The sequence below is a fragment of the Callorhinchus milii genome, unplaced genomic scaffold (assembly GCF_018977255.1).
Source record: "Callorhinchus milii isolate IMCB2004 unplaced genomic scaffold, IMCB_Cmil_1.0 Scaffold1, whole genome shotgun sequence".
Lineage (NCBI taxonomy): Eukaryota > Metazoa > Chordata > Chondrichthyes > Chimaeriformes > Callorhinchidae > Callorhinchus > Callorhinchus milii.
Window position 1 is genome coordinate 35,104,488 of NW_024704742.1, and position 20,673 is coordinate 35,125,160.

Consider the following 20,673-nt stretch of genomic DNA (forward strand, 5'->3'; position numbering starts at 1 on the left):
CCAATCTGGAGCACTAAATAAAATGAGGAACATATTTTCAATAGGGAACTTGCTTTGATGTAAAGCACAATTTTGGGTTTTCTTCAGTCGAGGTTTTCAAGATCTATTTATGTAGCATGCTGCAATCTTCCAATTATAGGGCAGGCAGGATTCTTGCTTAAAATAACCATCTGGCATTTTCCAATATTGTGTGTTTAATGAAAATTTGCAGCTTCTGGCTCCTAGATTGTTCTGTTGCTAGTATAATCATAATGTACTTTCTCTTTGGAAAACATAATTTGATGTGCAATTTGGTGAAGTTTTTGTGAGGACCAGTTGTACGTTGTCTCTTCACTAATTACATAACACCAACACAGGCTCCTGTAGTGACACATTCCCCATTGCCACAAAGTGCAACAGCATTGATCATATATTTGTCCTAACACAATTTACCTCAGCGTAAATTGCCAGTGACTGTACTTAGTGATATAAGGAATTTCTCTTCAAAGTTACTGTCCAAAACACTGGTGGCAAATACAGGAAAATCCCTGGTATAATGTGGCTCATAAGAATACTGATTTACTTTTAGCTTAATTAGCTTGCTTTTTCTCATCCAAAATGTGCAAATCAATTTCAATCTGTGCTTCAAAATGCCAGCTAGCGCACTGGAAGCTAAAATGTACAGGAAGTGAAACAAAAACGGAGAGAGAGCTGGGAAACTCAGCAAGTCAGGCAGCATCTATGGAGAAAGGAAAGTGAGTCAACGACCAGGTTGTGGACCCGAAACATTGACTCACTTTCCTTTCTCCAGAGGTGCTGCCTGACTTGCTGAGTTTTCCCAGCTCTCTCTGTTTTTGTTTCAGATTCCAGCATCTGCAGTATTTTGTGTTTTGTACAGGAAGTGAGGTTGGAAGAAACCTAATGGCATGGTAGTTGGACATTTGACTTCCCATTTGGCCAGCGTTTTGAAGCAACTATGGAGCATGCTTTCTGCACAATGCAAAATGAATGTGGAAGTGCTGACTAGGATCTTGCCCTGTTATAGCACAAGTTGGGATTTTATAGAACCCCAAATACTATTTTTATAGGGCTCTAATATATCTATGAGTCAGATATTAAAGATTCTAAATGTACAATATTTTGTAAATATTTGTGTTGATGATACCAGAATTTTGTTTTAACAAAATGGGGCATTATTTTATTGGAATACCAGAATTCTCTTGCAGGACCCAGGAAGTTAAAGGGTATTTAATTCCACTAGTCAAAAGGATCTATAATTCTATGAACCATCAGGACCACACCAATACTATTGTCTCTCAAGCCAAGATGAAACAAATTTAAAATTCCTTTTGCAGTGCTTTCTGTGTAACATTAATGGACATTTTTGTGCTCTCTGACAAAATTATGCAAAACAAAACTCTACTAATTGAAGTGGGTTAAATCTAGTGCATGGTTTAGTAGGTTCTAGTGCCAAGAATGGTTCACAAAGAATACACACTCCCTTTGTATATTTTTGCAAAAATAGACCAAGTGGGGCTCAGCTGTAGTTACTAAAAGATGATTTATCTCTGCTTATAATGTGTTGTATTATACTGGGAACAATGAAGTCTGACTGAGACCTTTTGATCTAATCCAACTTAATTACTTTAATTTGCTCAAATGGGCTATCAGCAATGCGGGCCAGTGCAATTTTTTCAGTGTCACCTGTAGTTTCTATGGTCTATATAGTCGGTGCATGTTGTGGAAGTAATTATGTTCTGTCCTTTCCATCAGGGTTTGTGATGGTTATTTATGTGTGTATTTGAATGGTTTATACAGCAAAACTTTCTTTTGGACACCATTTACGCCATTCCAAGTACCAATCCTTCATTTTGAAGAGTTCTAAGTGTTGCATTGAAATGCGATTAGCACTTTATTAAAAGCAGTAGTATGAGTGTGTTGAGATGATGAATTAGATCTTTTAACAAAGAATCACTATTCTTGTTAACCTGAAATACCAGTCTGAAGTTTAATGTTCTATAATTTCCTTTTGAATAGCCTGGAACTATTCGAGGAACTATCTGTGATTACACTTGCTTCAACCCAGGCAAAGATGCTGATCTTCTTCGTAAAGCTCTGGTAGGATTAGGTAAGAGTACACTACATCTGGGTGTGATTTTGAAACCCCTCTCTTTCTTTATTCCTTACTTCAGATGTTGACCACTATAAATTTGTGTGTAGGCTTTTTTTTAGTAATCATGAATATTTTTTGTTAAAATGCACATTATTAATATTGTGAAATATTTACACAAATTTATCATGCCAAAAAAACTTCTGTTAACATTCTTCCATTCATTATAATTTTTTATGCTGCTCTTTAAAAATGAGGCAATTTATCATGGGGTCTAGTTGCCCCTGCCTTGTCAGCTGAAATGAGTATTGAAGCCTGATCTGTCCTCAACTTGAAACTTATATGTGCATTCTGTGTATTGGTCACTAATGATGAAGAAAATGAACTCTGGCTTGTATTCCACCCCCATCCCCACCCACTTCCATAATGTAAATATGTTGAGGGTAATTGTAATGCTCCACTTCCATCCATGCCACATCAAATGACTGCATAGTTGAAAGATTGAAGCAGGATTCTCTGGATCAAAGACTGGGTATGTTGCTAGGCTCCAAGATCTTGATCTCGGGACTTAGCAATGCACCTAGCAGTGCATTTGTCATTGTGGTTGGGAGGAGGCTATGGCCAACAAGCTTTTTGTTTTATGTAGTCTCCAGAACTTATGCCCCAGTATTGAGAATCTGCCAAGCATTCTCTTCCCTTTGACGTTGCTAGACATTTTCTACAAATTATATCTACAGTTTTACTAATATTGATGTGTTGTAGGCCAGCACATTATAAATTTAGTTTTTACTTCTTACTAACTGAAGCAACACGACCCTGTGTTGAAACCTGTGGCTCTGAGCTTTCCAGACTCCATATTTTAGTGCAGCTTCCTGATCATTTATGGTTAACTGATGAAAGTGTTTAATGCTTTTAACAGCACTTGTACAATTATTTTTGCACACAATAAAAAAAATCTCACTTACATTTATAGGCAAAGATCATTAGAAATTGTGAACAGTTAAAGATTTTAGCCATATTTTGAAAGTAGCATCTGGGGAGGAAGACGGTCATCATATGTGAGTTGTAAGTGACCAAATATACAGCAGATATAGAACTACAGTTGGTCTGTTCCATGTAGGACTACGAACAAATAGTTGATTGGCTCAGCAACGGAATGAATGTTCCATTCAAATTGTCCAGTGGAAATATCGCAGCTGGACAACGAGCAGATAGCCCCAATTCTGAAGGGCTTTACACAATTCAGGAAAAATTCAGAAACTTAATGAGGATGGGAAAGTGAACCCAGGTATCCAAATTAAGAGTATTTGAAATTTGTAGGATCAAGGGGAAGAAATGTGTTCTTATATACAATATCAATATATACAATGGGCAGGATGGATCTTGCTCTGTCCAGCCAAGAGACTCTGTATTGTAGTCTAGGAATATTTGTTTTACACAAACTTGTCAAACTTGTTTATTTCCGAACCAGGAAAGCTCAAAAAAGAGACCTAACTACTGAATAAAGGCCACTGCATTGCTAAATAATTGATTTTAAAACTAAATACTGGGTAGGTAGATACTGTATACTGTCTGCGCACAATTTCTCATCACATGACACTCTATGGAGAGTGATTAATAATATGGAATAAACCTTGTGTACAACAAAGGAGCCTTCCTCATTTAATATCAGCCAACATTGAAATATTGGTGCAGAATTCAGTCTCCACAGAGAAGCTCCAAGGCTGACGATTCCCATTTTCTGTTTTATTTTAACATTTTAGGAACCGATGAGCAAGCAATCATTGACATCCTGACACACAGATCCAATGCTCAACGCCAACAGATTGCTAAAGAATATAAAAGTACCTGTGGAAATGTATGTATTTAGATGATGCTGTTTAAATGTGCTGGATATGTAGATTGCAACTATATAGTTTACCTGCTCTTGTTTTTGGCCATACATGATACTTGTCATGACATGGTGAATGCAGAATGCATATCTTTGTACGTCTTGTGTTCTAGGTGTATGTTCATGCTGTGTATGAATCTAATAGACCAACTTTTGTCAAGATATTTCCCTCTGTTGTCTATGCTAGATGACCTGCTTCCAAACCTCTGCCTTGTGTTGTGCCTTTTACATTGACTCAACTATTTGAAAGTATTTGATGCTAGTTTACTGCGGAGTTAGCTAATCTCAATTGGGTCAGCAGCTACAGTTGTGTTGTAATTGACCTAAATGCTCCTGTGTTTGGGAACCCCCTGAAAATAGTAACACTCAATTATAATACTTCTCTCCCCACCAGTCATTATTCTTGCTGATATCATTTATTTTCAAAACTAGCAAATGAAGTAGTTGCTCTTCTCATCTTCTTGGGTGTATATAGTGTTACTATTCAATTACAAAGATCTTGTGACAGACATAAGCCTGTACCAGCTGTGAGGGGAGAAATAGCATATCTGTGGTACAACAAGGGCATATTTACACTTCTTAAGTGACAATGCCACAATAAAGATGGAAAATAGAACCCGTTCATGTTGACAGACATTTTTTTAAAACAAATTACGAGAGAGTTTTGTTTTCTAAAGAGGTCAAATGTAAGGCTGAATGGTTACGTGATGCATCCATTAACCAAAAGTTTGCATGAAGTTAGCCTACTGTAACTGAAGATCATGTTTAAGCGCTTGAAATCGGAAGCTTCTGATTCATAAAAGAACCATGAAAGCTTGTCGCTGAAACAAATTATAGCTGTGAAAAGAAGCCGATCATCTGTGTCTTGCATTGTAGCGACCCTTTGTCTTAAACAAAATAAAAGTTTATCTTATCTTCATTATATTTTAATCAGCTGACGTGTGTTTCTGTTACAGGAACTAATCGCTGACTTACAAAATGACCTCTCTGGTGATTTTAGACAGGCAATCACTGCTCTGATGGAGTACCCAGCAGTGTATGATGCAAAAGTACTGAGAAAAGCGATTCAGGTGAGTTCCATCAGTGTTGCCTTACAGGCTTGTCAGCTTATCAAAAAAAATGAAAACTCTGTGTTTCATACATCATAAACACACTTGGAACTTGTGAATTACATGAGTCACCATGAAATTCAGTTAATCATGTTCAACTTTCTTATAAATAGAACATTTTGATCAAATTGTGCTGTTTTAATTCATCATTGAATCTGAGATAGCACCATAATGTTGTTGTATCAAAGCATGGTCCTACAATCATCTTATGTGGGGTATTATTGGCTAGAAGATTGGGAAAAACGTCAGTGTTCATGTGATTGTTATTGTTCACCCAAGCAGATAGATGCAACTGGTCTCCTGCTCATCCAAAGGATAGAACCTCTGCAGCAGTCCTCTGGTAGTGAATGTCAGTCTAGGACTGAGCTCAATGTCCTGACATGGGGATTGAAACATCCATAAACCACTGAGCCAGAAATAAGAATGCTGACATCTCCTGGCAAGAGTGTCCTGGCCAACAATCCCCCAAAATAAAATTGGTCACTCACTCCTTGCCACTCCGTGGGACATTGCTGTGTGTAATTGGCTGCCACGTTTTGCCCACAAAAGTATACAATCAATCCACTTTATTGTAAATCATGTGAAGCGCATTGAGATGTCTCAACGACATGATAAGGTTCTATATCAAATACAAGGATTCATTAATATTATCTATTTTGATGCTGGTTGCACTGAGCATTGCTTGCAGTCCAGCTGCAATCTTTATATTCAAAACTCTTGGGATATCCATTTTTGTTCCATACATGTATACATGAAATCTTATGAAAATGTTCTGATCACTCACTGTCTTATTCTGTAATGGTATTAGAGAAAGCTGGGAGCAGCACCTGAATTCAGCTAATTTTGCTTTCATCCTATTCCTTCTGACCTGCTGCTGCTAAAGTAAGTGCATCAGAAAAAACATGTTTTTATGAACGTACATAATTATGCTTGCATCACCTGAGAATGGCTACAGTGACTACCATGTCCAGTGAAGTATCCAGTAGCTGAAGAGGTTCAATTGCAGGTGTCTCAAGGTAGATTAGTATATTTTTAATGGCCAACCACTGAAAACAGGAGTGAAGTTGCTGTGAGGCCTGTACTGTAAAAGTGATACAAAACTGTGTGTGTAGGGTGGTGGGGGAGTTCCCCTCTCTCCCCTTCTCCAAGGGTAGAGTTCAATAGGCACAGGTTACATTTGACTATACAGCCAATGACTACTATTCATACTTTGAGCATTGACAGATAATGTTGGAAGATGTGCCAGTTTGGGGGAATTATATCTATCCTTGTCTTTTCTTGCTTCCTCTGCCTGCCCCAGGATGCTAACCCTAAACTTCACTTCTGGTAAAGATTTAGTGCTAAAATAATCCAAAACCTTTCTCTGATTTTTTTTTCTTCTTCTTAGGGAGCTGGTACAGATGAAGGTTTGCTAACTGAAATTCTTGTTTCAAGAAACAACCAACAGATAAGAGAAATAAAGGAAGCCTACCAAGCAGGTATTGTGCATTATTCTACAGACCCCAGATATAATGTTTGAGACCATTTTCTCCAGGATCAGCTTCATAAGACGTTCAGACTTGAAAATTCATTTAGAACTTCTGTCTGTGTTCAAAGTGCTTTGTTTCTTCAGATTCTTTTCGCATTTTTTGTGTCAAAATAAAGCTCTCTCCTTTCCCAAAACATTTTTTTTTTAAAAATTGCCTTTGCATAACGGTATTTTTCCTGTTAAGAGTCCCTCGCATAACTGCTTTGACTTGCAAAGTTGAGGACCCAGGGTCGTGAAATGCAATTTCAGAACGGACTCGAGCGAGCATTTATTAATCACTGGAATGGGTTTCGAGGAAGAGTGATTGAGGCCAGAATCCTGGACTCATTTAAAAAATCACTTGATGTTACTGTGGGTAGGTAGTAGGGTTGAAATAGTGTTCTGTACTGTACTATTCTTTTTTTCAATCTTACTTGAATCCAAATGAATCTCAGCGCAAAGATCACTGAAGGATGAAATATTCCAAACCTTCTTTAATTTTTCTCCCTCTTTTCCAATATTTCAACATTTCTCTTAATTTTGCTTCTCTTTTAGCTTTCAAGTGGCAAAGTGATTTTTTAAAAAAAATCCTGTTCAATGGGAGTAATGGTCACATTTTCTTTGTAAATATTTTCTAGAATATAAAGATGACTTGGTAAAGGATATTGCCTCAGACGTTTCAGGGGATTTTAAAAGAGCTGTGATCACCTTGCTAGAGGTATGTGTCTAATTCATTAAATGTAGTTTACTACAATACAGTTTTAAAGTTATTATTCCTATACCATTCCTTATTGAAAACATCTTATACATTTAATGCAAATGTGCCCGTTTCAGTGAAAATAAATTCCGCATGATTAGAGAACTTAGCTTGATTCAGGATATGTTAGTCAAGACTGGAAATGGGAACTAAGGGTGCACAAAAATCAAGTTTTTTTATGATTCTTCGTTTCAGTCAACAATTTACATTTAATAATAATAATAATAATCCTTGCATTTGATATAGTGCTTTTCACATTTTCTAAATGTTTCAAAGCTTTTCACAGAATATATTGTAAAGTGAATTGACTGTATATTTGTGGGCGAAACGCCAATTGTGCACAGCAGTGTCCCACAAACATTCGTGGATTGAAAATGACCAATTTATTTGTTTTGTTTTGGAGGGATTATTATCAGGCGTGTGGAGTAAAGAAATTTGCCCAAGGTTTCGCCCTGCCTGGAATTGAACCCAGGTGTCTCGCTTGCAAGGCAGGTGCTCTAACCACTGAGCTACAGGACTTCACATTTATGTAGCACCTTATATTGGAAAGTCTTCTCAAAGCATTTTGCTGTTAAATGTTAGCCAAGCTTGAGGGAGGAGGTGGGAGCAGGAAGAGGAGGAAGGTGACTGAAAGCACGATGGAAAAGATAGGTCTTAAGGTGGGCTTTGAAGACGAGGAATAAACTGATCATGTATATTCTCATTTGCAATGGGATGACAATTGTTTAACAGTTTTAAAGTGTTCTCAAATAATCTGTTTAAAATTAGCAATATCCAGCTCAATATTAGACTGGCTGAATCATCCAGCTCCCACCTGACTTGAGTTCAGTGGTTGTGTGTGAAGGCAGTCTGACAATGTCAATGCTGCTATTGCCACTACTGCTACCAATTATTATTTCTGTGATGGAGCGTAATGTTTCATTACCGTTTCTCAAGACACTGACTTCACTCAATGCAACTTAAACCAGCAACCTGTGAAACATTACAGGCAGCAATGAAAATGTTGAAATCTTCAGGTCAAGTTATTCTATCAAAATTGGGAAGAGTGGGGTAGTCTTCAGTATCTTAGCAGATTTGATAATGCATTACAAATGTCATCCCAGAATTTCTCAACAGATTTCTTAATGTTTAAATCATCAACTTTCTGCAAACACACAGTTTATAAAAGTAATTGACTTTGCATTTGATGTATTGCCTCATCACTTTGTTGAGATGTCTTAATGCGCTTCAAAGGAGATACTGTAAAGCGTGTATATTTACTGTGTGTATTTTGTGGGTGAATGTGGGGCATATTTGGCAAATTTACCAGGAGAATCCCTCTTCTCCTTTCAAATAGTGTCATGGGATCTTTAACGTTTATCTCAATAGGCAAACGGAACTTTCATTTAACATCCCATCTGAATGAATGCAGCACATCCCCTATACTGCATTGGAGTGTCAACCTAGACATCTGTGTTCAAAGTCCCAACATTGGACTTCTAACACTCAACCTTTTGACTCGAAGATGACCCAGGCTTTGTTCAGCAAATAGTTTATACATACACTTAGGAACATCCATTGTTCAATGTCAAATTTGTCCTGAGTTTCCTAAAGCACTGCTATGATTAGTTGGGATTACTCTGGATTTCCACTGTGATATCTTTTATAATCTTTGCATTTCATATAGCATTTTAGCACATCATTTTGTGGGCAAAACGCAGTAGCCCAATTGCACACAGCAGTGTCCCACAAACAGTTGTGGAGTGAGTAACCATATTATTATTATATGAGATGTTAAACCAAAATCCTATTTGCCTGTTCCCAGGTGGATAATTAAAGATTCTGTGGTGCCATTCAAAAAGAAAAGGGTGTTTCTTCCAGCATCCAAGCCCAAGCAATCTTCCAAATTAATACGTCATTCACCTCACAGTCATGTGTCGGCATTGCTGTGTCTAAAGTATCTGCGGTATATGCCTACCTACATATAAATGCAGTTTATATTTGTCTATACCTGCTGTAAAAAAAATTGAGACATTGACACTGTAAAAATGCAAGTTCTTTATCAATGGAATAGAGTCCTGCTCCTGAGTGCTGTTTAGTGACCTCTGCTGGATGTATAATTCTGTAGATCTCTTGAGGGAATATCTGGGATTGCTTTGCTGACTTTTTCCCCCGTCCAATCACCATAATTGATGATCACTTGGGTGTGGTACCAAAGGGTGTCTGTGGAATAGGTGTTGGGAACATTTTGGAGGTTGGAGGGGGAGGGGAAATTGTGTTTAATCAAGTGCTGGCTCTGCCTCAATTATTATTTTCATAATTTTCCTACCGTTGTGTATACTTTGGATTAAATGTTGCAAAATAACTACAATACCTCTAATTGTTCTATTTACTCCCAGGCTAGAAGGGATGAAAACTGTCCAGTTGTGGATGAAAAGCTGGTTAGGAATGATGCACAGGTATTGCTTTAACAAATCANTTTTTGATGACTATTAATTGTTTCTGCATGTTTGCTATCCTACTGAAGGAAAATGAAAATGTGCTGTGCTCGTAAGGTTACCTAGAATAGTTGCATGTGAAATGTGGCCAAACAATTATTCTAAACAATTATTCTAAACAATTATTACTGAAGTAAGGTTGTGAAAGTGCTGCTTAAAATGATCTGTGATGCCCACAGGGTAAATGTTTCAATAGGAATTAAACTTGAATGTATTTGTCCTAAATTGTTTTATCAATAACAGCTAAGGCTGTGGAAACCAAATGGGACTCGCTTTAATAACTACAACAAGATAGTGTGCCAATTTGTTTACACTGGTTCAGCAATGGGTAATTTGAGATGATGCTTAGCCAAAATATTTGAATCTAAAACTGACACTATCTTTTCCTCATCCAAATGTCTAAATATTTTTCTCAATCACTGTACAAGTTACTGGCTCCTGATTTTAATTCCCTCCTTCACCACTAATAGTTGCAGTTTAAGTCATATTTACAATAAGAAGCTATGGAGTAGAATATAATCTTCGAAGCTGGGTTAGAATTGGGGTCATGGTGTGGGGAGACAATGCTCTTGTATGATATGGTCTCACTATATCATGCCCACATCATTTGGCTATTAATATAAAACCTGACCGTGCAACCACTTCCTACTGGCAGATTCCAAACCGCGATCTGCAGGTTCACATATGAATATTTGAACAGCAAAGGGGATACACTTTGGCGGATGGCTAGGGCTAGAGGGAGTTCAGCTTTCATCCTTGCTGCGCAGATTCCATGTCAGCAATAAGCACAGCTGCCCCTCCGCACTGTGCAGACTCTGATGGACCTCAGTCTACCTGGTGCGGAGGGTGGGGGCGGCCATCTTTGAAGCTGGCACGGAGCCTACCCAATAAGAAGGAGGGAGGGGAGGTTGCCATTAACACTGGCACGGAGGCTGTGCTTGATCACTCAACCTCCCCAAACAATATTTTTTATCTGCTGCCTATGGGGATATTTTCAGGCAGAGGGCAGCATTTTCTTAGTTACTTGAGCTTATGAGACATTTTACAACACTGACATCTGACCTTGCAAATAAACCTAAAGGGCCTTCTTTTCTTTATCATCTTCACTCCGATGACTTTTCTCTTCCTCTCATTCCTTTCCTATCATTCGTCATTTATTTTGTTCTCCTTGTTGTACACATGGAAATGTAGAATCCTAGAAATGTTCACCACAGAAGGCCATCATTAGCTCACCATATCTGTGATATCTCTCTATTAGAACTATGCGTTTAGTCCCATAAACATTTTTTTTCAAAAGTATGTCTAATTCCCTTCTCAAAGTTATTCTAGATTCTGCTGTTTTGAAAGGACAATGCAGTGCTAACGTGTATGTGAAATTTATGTTGTCTCGTTACCGACTCTCAACCAATGTAAATAATTCTCTCTATTTACTCCATTTAAAATCCTCCTCATGATTTCAAAAACCTGCCATCAGACCTCCTCTTAAACCTTCTCTGCTCTAACGAAAACTGATCGGGTTTATCTAATTTCTCCTCGTAAGTAACTCCTGTGTTTTGTAATTGTCTTGTACACTCTAGGCTCTTCACAAGGCTGGTGAGAAGCAGTTAGGGACAGATGAAGACAAGTTCATTGACATTTTGTGCTCCAGGAGCATTCCTCATCTACAAGCCAGTAAGAAGGTCCTTTTAAATAGTTTTCCTGTCTCCCCTCCACCCCCCACCCAGGTTTACTAGATAAAGACTTAAACTTATTTGCATTTCTTTTTAGCTTTTGAAACATACAAGATCATAAGTAACAAAGATCTGGAGGAGAGTATTAAGAGTGAGATGTCTGGGGATCTGAGAAACTTCATGCTAACTATGGGTAAGTCCAAAGCTCAGAGTTTTTTTTCCTGTTTTGAAAGGCACTATATAAATATATTGTGTGATGGTGGAACATCAACCTGGATTCATTTACAAAAAAATCAGTCGATACTTCACCATGTCATCACATTGTGTAAGCATGGGCAATATTGTGTTATGACCAGTTGGCCATGTCCCAAACTCAAAACAAACATAGTTTGGATTTTCTTTGCCTTCCCCCAGTTCATGTGAGCAAAACCTTTTTGTTTGTATTTATGTTTTTTCTTGTTTGTAACGATAGAAATTTAAAGTAAATATTTAGAACAATGTATTCTGTTCACAGCTTAGTGACTCAACTAATTGAGCTTGGCTCCCAGTCATGTGTCCATGACTACGAGCCACTTGATTGTTTTCTCCCCTGAGCTTCAGTTGTGTGAGTTTGATAAACTCTTGGCTGGGTTCTTGACTGGGGCATTAGATGTTCTGTCTTAAAGAAGAAAATAAACTGGCTTTGCTTTTTCATTGATGTTTTTTATTTGTTTTCTCAGTTCAGTATGCAAAGTCTGCACCAACCTTCTTTGCTAACAAAATTGTGAAAAGTGTAAAGGTAAGAGCTGAAATTCTGGCTGAAGAAACGTTGGGTCTAGTTGTTCACTCTTTACTCTCAAAGGTAGTTTTAACACTGAGCCTCAGTTTAACTTGATATAAAATGTTGCCATGTTCCTTTGAGCCTCTTCTTCAGACTTAGTTTGTTTGCACAAAGAACAAAGTCTGCATGACATTTACTGAACCAAATATTGAACAGTTTTATTTGGATTATTTGCAGTTGCGCTAATGTAAATAAAACAAATTAAAAACAAAAATAAATGTTTCCTTTCAAACTTTGGAGGATAAATGGTCTTCACTGAATATGTTCTGGGGAGAAATTAAGGTACCAATTCCCTAAGGGCAAAGTTATTAATAATCTTTTTGAAACTTTGAAGTAAATTGAGGCAAATGCTGCTCCTACACCCTCTCAGTTGTGTCTGGGTCAAGACAGCAGAAGTAATTTAAGTTTGGTTGGCATGACTTCCTGCACTGCATTAGAAATGTTTTTGTGACTGAATCCACTCATTAGCAGTACATTGCCGGCAGCTACACTAATGAGGAGAAAACATGGCTTAATACCATTAAACATTAGTCACTTCAGCCAATAGCGCTAATGCTACTTGGCGATCAACAGTATAAATCCAATTTGTTGTTGTATTCTGTTTCACCCACAGAATACACAGTCAAACAACTTTACAGTATATTCTGTGAAACACTTTGAGATGTTGTGATAAGGTGCTATATCAAATGCAATGATTAATATTAGTAGTAATATAAATGTCATCCTTCTCCTTAGATCATAAGTTCTGTGGTAAATGTTTACTGGACTCAGATTAATCTGTGGAAGATACTGACCGTATTGTTTAAACAAAACTTTGCTTCTGTCAGCGGGGTGTCTGAATATGTGAAAACCCATGGTTATGCTTAAGAGCATCAAAACCAAGTATGCCACCAATGCGTGCAATTTTCTGTATTTGGAATGGAATATGCACTCTCTTCCTTGGGAAACATGCTCTGCTTACCTAATTCCAAAGAGAATTAGATGTAGGTTGGCAAGAGCCAAGGTTTGGGGACCCAGAGTGCGTATTGAGGGTACACATTTAACCAGCTAAAACTGCATAGCTTGCCATTGAAAATGGTCTGGCAAGTTTCCCCTTGCTTGTCCAGCTAGGACTGCCATACCTTTTAATTCTGCTCTTCATGTTATCCTTATTATCTCTATCCCATTCTTTCTGCTTTGCCTTTTTTCTATTTGATAGCTTGGAGCAGGGGCTAGATTGAAGTTCCTACCTATATCCTTTTATCCTGTTTCTCCTTGCTCTTATCCTCCATTGTGAAAGTCTGAGGAACTTCAAAATGTTGTCTGTTGATTGAATATGCGGCTGGCTCAATTTATCCTGTGAAGCTGGCTCAGACCCACATTACTGAATGATGTGGTTGTTTCCTAGATGCAACTGGGTCATTTGTTTTGTTAGTCAAACCAAGAAGGTCCTAAGACACTGTTTAAAAAAGAGCAGGGAGTTTCTTCTGGCACCTGGCCAACAATCTCCCAGATAAAATTGCTCGTTCACTTCATGGCCAGTGATGGGATATTGCTGTGCACAAATTGGCTGTGGCATTGATTTACAAATACAATTTCTACACTTTTACAGAAACTCTGTGCTTTGAGAAATTGTGACTAGATATTGCAAAGACTATTATTTTGAAAGGCTGCCATGTGTGCCTACAAAAGACAGTTGCTACTCGTTGCAGTATTCTGTGAAGTGTTTAGATAGCTTACTGTCATGATGAGGTGTTGTATCAAATTCTAGGATTATTTTAAACTACGTACTCACTGGTATTTATTGCTTTCTCTCCCCTCCCCCACAAAAAATAATGACTTTAATGAGTAAACTTGTCTGACACTTGGAAAACTTTTAAATGTTCAAAGGTCAAAATACGGATTTTTAAAACACTTGCATTTCATTTTCTGAAGCTGTGCAAGGAGCTCATTTAATCATTTTTATATCTGCTGAATCTGCCTGAATCCTCATATTCAGGGGATATACGGCAGCTAGAACAACTTGCATTAATATAGTGCCCTTCACACAAGGTGACTTCCCACAGGGCTAAAGCAATAAAGGAAAGTGAGTAGAACATCTTTAGTTTATGTTACTCATTTACTGGCCTGCTTGTTTTCTCCACTCAACAAACTTCAGCCTGCTTCATGTCTACTGCCCCAAAGGTTGGTAAATTGACAGATGGAACAAAAACAATACTCTTTCAGTATGATAATTATACAATGTACAAAAGTGATTTTGGTTTTGTTGAGCTTATGAAAATATTTGGAATGAGGGGACAGTTGTTCTAATGTACTAATATGAAGGGATTTGACAAAAGGACTGATTCACTGAAATGACAATGTGAAACATGTGAAACCTGAAGCCTATCTAAATTAGAGCTCCTAATTGTATTTCTTGGAGTTTTTTTTTGCACATGAGGTATCTTCCAGTGAAGGGTATTGTATCCTCAATTGCAAATATAATCTTTCTTCCCTGGACCAATGTTCATCTGGGTGTGAGGCGTAACTCGCTCACTCCATTACCAATTGTTCGAGAGATCACTGAAGTGCCACTACACCAGATTTTTTTTCTCTCCTTTCCTCCTGGTAGAAATATTGCAACCACTTTATTGCCCTTTTTTTCTCGTGCACCTCGTCACTTGGAGGGGAGGACGAACAGCTGATTTTGTCTATGTTACACACGGTTCATCCACAAGGAGGAGCATGAGAACGTGAGAACAGTGTGTTGACTATGCCCCTCAGTGAGAAGGCTTCCACTGCTGTGAAAACAACAATGTGCTATTCTTTTGCAGGGTCTGGGCACCGATGAGAATACCCTGACCAGAATCCTTGTCACCAGGTCAGAGATGGACCTGCTGGATATTCAAGATCAGTACAAGCTGTTAGCTGGCTGCTCAATGTCCTCCACTATTAAGGTAAGACTGAATTGTCAATTGAGATAAAAAAAATTCTTAGCCTCATCTCTTCCCCTCGCCCTGTGAGTTTGTCATAATAGTTTTCTTGTGAATGCCATTTGATAATTAATAATGTAATAGTTTACCTTTACATGCCAATCAGATTGTGAACTTGCTTTCAACCATATAATGCAAGCTCCAGTTCAGCCAGTTGCACTCTTGCCTCTGAGTCAGAATATTGTGGATTCACGCTAGGAACTCGTACTCTAGGTTGACACTCCAATGTAGTTGAGCTGGGGTGTGCTGCATTGTTTGAGGTGCTGGCCTTCAGATGAGAAATTAAACCAATCTGCCATCCCCATATCTGTGGATATTACAACAACAAAATTACATTTGTATAGCGCCTTTCACGTTGAGAGGACGTCATGGCGCTATTCACCCATCAATCCCCTAAATAAAATTGGTCATTCACTTCATGGTTGTTTGTGGAACCTGTTGTGAACAAATCACTTGCAATGTTTACCAACAAAACACACAGTCTCACCACTTTACAGTGAATCCTGTTAAATGCTTAAGACATGTTCTCTCAACATGAAAGGTGCTATATCAAATGCAAATATTTATTATCTGAAGAGCCTGCATGGGTACATAATTTGGAACATGGATGAAATCCAGTACAATTTGCAGCTAAATGCTTTCAACCACATCAGAAGAATACAGGTTGGGGGTCAGTGGGGGAGGGCAAGAAGGGGGGAGGAGAAAAAGAAAGCTATATTAGATGTACAAGGGTGGGTTTGTAACTTATTCTTATGTCAATTAATCTTTCAGTTAAGGGAGGTGAAATTTTGAAAACATTTTTTTAAAAAAATTTGAAAAATGGGCAGGGACCATTTCTTTCCACATTGTTTTTGAATGTTCAGCAGCAAAATAGTTTTGAGTGTCTGAATATTGTGACTTTAAATTTTACAACCTCTCTCTTCTGTTTTTTTTAAAAAAGAGTGAAACTTCTGGAGACTACAAGAAGCTTTTGCTTAAAATCTGCGGATCAGAGAATTAAACAGTCAGCAAATAGCAGATAACGGTGTGGCTTGGATTTCAACGTAGAGAATAGATTGGCTTTTGTTTGAATTGTTTAGTTAGAGTACAAGACATAGTGTTTTAAATGTCTTGTAATTATCTACTGTTTTACTGGTTAATTGTAATTGCATCACTGTAGAGGACTCATAGGACTGATGCTGACCGTCAGAGAATGATATTGTTGGGAGAATTCTGCTTGTTTCAGAATAAACCTGGATCAGATAATGTAAAGAACTCTGTTAAACCTAGCTTGGATAATTTATTTCAGTTTTGGTTCATTTTCACTTGTCCTTGCCAACAGTCTTCCAAATAAAATTATCCATTCAGTTCCTGGCTGTTTGTGATACATTACTGTTTGCAAATTTGCTGCTGTGTTCGTGTACGAAATACTTACAACAATAACTTGCACTTATATAGCGCCCTCCACGCAGGGTAGCGTCTCAGAATGCTTATCTTTTTACTAAGCTTTACAGAAATCTTATAAAGTGCATTGAGATGTTTCAACAATGTGATAAAATAATACAATACTAAATTACATTTGTATAGAGCCTTTCACGTTGGGAGGACATCATGGTTCACACAACACGTTGATGCATAAAAGTAGAACATCTAGAGAAGATCTCATTAAAAAGACAAACATTTGAAGAAAAAGAATATGGAATTAACACTAAGTAGTTAGTCCCAGTGGGTGAGCTAGCGACCTAGGTATTGTTTAGTTAGTAACTGTAAAGCCAAAAGCTGTGTCTTTTTCCTGACATTGAAGATGTTAACTATTGTAAATGGTTGATACCAAATTACACAATGTACTGGTTGAATGCATGACTTGTTATACCAAGAAAAAAAGTTCTCCAATCCGCTTGTCTCACTTAAATTGCATACAAAACACTAATATTTCCAAAGACAATACTTCTTTTGTGAATCATTTCAATCGTTGAAAATCATTCAAAATGTTGATGGAAATGAGAATGACAAAGCAGCTTCAATAGTATCTGGTTGAATCGCTTAAGATATCGCAAGACCTAAACATAGTAATATTGGATTCCGCTGATTATTCCTACATGGACCAAAATATTGAAGGATCAGCCATCTCAAAAGTAGTGGCAATCTTTTACTAAGGACTAGCAGTTCAGCAGTAACCATGCATACACTGCCACTCAATGACTACTTAATCCTAAACATTCATAGCCATTTTAGCCTCTAATTTGGAATTTAAAAAAAGTAAGCATCTTCATCATAGTGTATACTCAGTAAGTTTAATATTACTGGCTGTTTGCAAGTACAGTATTATGTTTATTAAGTTCAACATACTTTCCTGTTTTTTTGATTTGAGTTTTCTTAATGCTTAATCTGTTTCCTTAATAAACATATCATTAATAGTTCAGATTTATGGTTCCGATTGTTTTATTTTTTTTCTTCTATTTTGTCACAACTTTTTGTTTAAAATGGGAAGCTTCAGTTCATTACAATGGCCGATTGATATTGCGGCTTGATGAAGCATTTACAAACTGGGCACATATGGAGCATAAATGTATAATCATTTATCCTAACCACTTGGTACAACTATCGAAGCCATCAAATGCAGCTAAAATTAGACCAAAATGTAGCTTGACATCATCCGCAGACATGGGGTCAATTTCCACATGGATGCGGATGACACCCAACTGTACCTCTCCGCCTCCACTCTTGACTCCAGGACCACTGCTGTGCTGACAGAATGTCTGTCAGACATGAAGTCTTGCATGGGAACTAACTTTCTTCAGTTGAACATCAACAAGACCGAGGCTCATCTGATTGGCTCCCGTCAGCGCCTCCACACCTCAGGCACTGACAACATCACCATCCATGGTGGCACACTCCACCTCACTGAGCCAGTCTGGAAACTTGGTGTCTTGTTTGACCCTCAACTATCCTTTGTGCCCCACATCCTTGCCATCACCCGCTCTGCCTTCCCCCACTTCCACAACATCGCCCGGCTCCGACAGTGTCTCACACCTCAGGCCGCCGAAATCCTCATATGTGCATTCATAACATCGAGGCTTGACTATGCAAACTCCTTCCTTGTTGGCCTCCCCAACTCGTCCCTCCACAGACTGCAGATCATCCAGAACTCTGCAGCCCCTGTCCTCTCCTGCACCAGACTCTGTGACCCTATCACCTCCATCCTCGCCTGACTCCACTGGCTTCCCGTTGCTCAGAGGATATAGTTCAAGATCCTGGTCCTCACCTTGAAAGCCCTCCATGGCCTGCTCCCTCCACTTAGTGGGCTCCAGCCTGCTTCACATCCCCCACCACACCCGCCCCACCATCAACGGGCGTGCCTTCTGCCACTCTGCCCACACCCTCTGGAACTCTATCCCCCAATTGCTCCATCTCGCCCCCTCCCTTGCCTCCTTCAAGACCCATCTCAAGACCCTCCTCTTCGACCGTGCAAATTTAAAAGCATGGATGGATCTTGTTAACAAAGCCATGCTGAAGGAGTTAACATTTGAATTCACAAACGCATTGACTGCATTTATTCACACCTTGATGGTTTATATAACAATGATAACTTGCATCTATATAGTGCCCTTCACATAAAATAACATCTTGTGCACTTTGCAATGGCGGGGACACCAGGGAAGGGTTGTTGAGGCAGAATTGACCATATGAAGTGACCTTGAAGTGAAAGGTTTAAAGGTGGGACTTGGAGACAAAGAGTGGGGGGGTAAGATGGACAGACAGAGGGTTAGACAGAGAGGTTGAGGGAAGGACTTCTGGAGTTTAGGCGCATATAATTGGAAAGTTTTGTTCTTGATTACGGCACAGGTGAGGTAGGGCACCTCAGCACACCTGAGTTAGCCGAGCGGAGGGACAAGCAGAGTAGAGTTAGAGATGCTCAAGTACATGATGTATTTATATTGCATCAGGATGGTTTTGAAACCTGTATATGAATTCATTTTGCCCCAAACAATGATTATATTCTTCAGTACTAATAGAAGCTGTACTTTGTGTAGTCACGCACAAACTGGCTGCTGTGTTTGCCTACAAATATATAGATATTACACTACATTTAAGACTTTGAATTGAATAATGCTTCTTAAGTAAACTCCTACAAGTCTTTGCGATTCGAACCCCTGACTACAATTTAGCTATATATCTGATTGTGTGTAAGACATTTCACACAACTATAGCACATCATCCAGAACTTTTCTCACATATAACATGAATTCAAGGAAAGCAAAGAATGAAATTATCAAATCTAATAGTACAGCAAAACTAGAATAAACTTGATCTAAATCAGACCATCACAAAATGTCATCTGACCTATTTCCCCAGGGAATACTGAGACCGCCCACTATAGACAGCTATAAAAATAATAAGAAGGTTCCCTGAGGTAACGTCCACTTTAAGCTGTATTATTCCATTGTGCAACGCTAAAGAGCCATCAGTGCTATCACCTGGAATAATAGGGTGGCCTTTCAAAACCCATTGTATGATATTAGTTCCAATCTGCCCTGTTGTTCTTCAAAACGCTTATGTTCTTCTAAACATGTCAAGATTGTAGACCAGATTGACACATAGTAATACATTGTCAGAGATGCTGTCTTTCCGATGAGACATTAAACTGAGGTCCCATTACATTATTCAAAGAGAGAAGGGAGTTTCTTCCAGTACCATGGTCATCAATCTTCTACATTATAATAATAAAAATAAGTAGTCCTTGCATTTGATATAGCGTTTTTCACATCTTCTAGACGTCTCAAAGCCCTTCACAGAATATATTGTAAAGTGAATTGACTGTATATTTGTGGGTGGAACAGGGCAGCCAATTGCACACAGCAATGTCCCACAAACAGTCGTGGACCAATTTATTATTGTTTTGTTTTGGAGGGATTATTATTAGGCGTGTGGAGTAAGGAAACTTGCCCAAGGTTTCGCTCTGCCTGGAATTGAACCCATGTGTCTCGCTTGCAAGGCGAGTGTTCTAACCACTGAGCTACAGGACTCCATGAAAGGGAGTCAGCATGGGTTTGCAAAAGGTATGTCGTAATTAATTGTTCACCTCATGACTATTTGTAATCATGATGTGAACACAAATGGTAATTATTTCTAAAGTGCTTTGAGGTGTTTGAACCTGATATAAGTCAACAAATTTTCCTAATACTAAGAAATTCCATATTCATTACATACATAATTAAGAGCAACTGGGATTTGCTGGGACCCTATGTGTACATTAAAAATTCACCTGGTTTACACATGATTTACACATGGTGCATAATAGACTATTGAAAATATTTATAAGTGGCAGAGACAATAACTTTTAAAGGTCCACTGCTTTTAAAGTGCTGAATATCCTGAATAAAATAAATTATTTAAAATAAGAAATGTATTTTTTGGCATTA

At 38.3% G+C, this 20,673-nt stretch overlaps 1 protein-coding gene across 1 annotated transcript in view; it reads left to right on the forward strand.

Moving 5' to 3' along the window:
• anxa3a (annexin A3a) overlaps positions 1–16,584 on the forward strand; it is a 29,246-nt gene extending 12,662 nt beyond the window's left edge. The window contains exons 3-13 of the mRNA XM_007896979.2: positions 2,017–2,107; positions 3,853–3,947; positions 4,937–5,050; positions 6,477–6,567; positions 7,235–7,314; positions 9,732–9,791; positions 11,408–11,501; positions 11,598–11,693; positions 12,220–12,278; positions 15,113–15,235; positions 16,212–16,584. Coding sequence (XP_007895170.1) covers positions 2,017–2,107; positions 3,853–3,947; positions 4,937–5,050; positions 6,477–6,567; positions 7,235–7,314; positions 9,732–9,791; positions 11,408–11,501; positions 11,598–11,693; positions 12,220–12,278; positions 15,113–15,235; positions 16,212–16,271 — 963 coding nt within the window. The 3' untranslated portion in view covers positions 16,272–16,584. The remainder of the gene's footprint in view (positions 1–2,016; positions 2,108–3,852; positions 3,948–4,936; positions 5,051–6,476; positions 6,568–7,234; positions 7,315–9,731; positions 9,792–11,407; positions 11,502–11,597; positions 11,694–12,219; positions 12,279–15,112; positions 15,236–16,211) is intronic.
• The last annotated feature ends 4,089 nt before the right edge of the window (positions 16,585–20,673 follow it).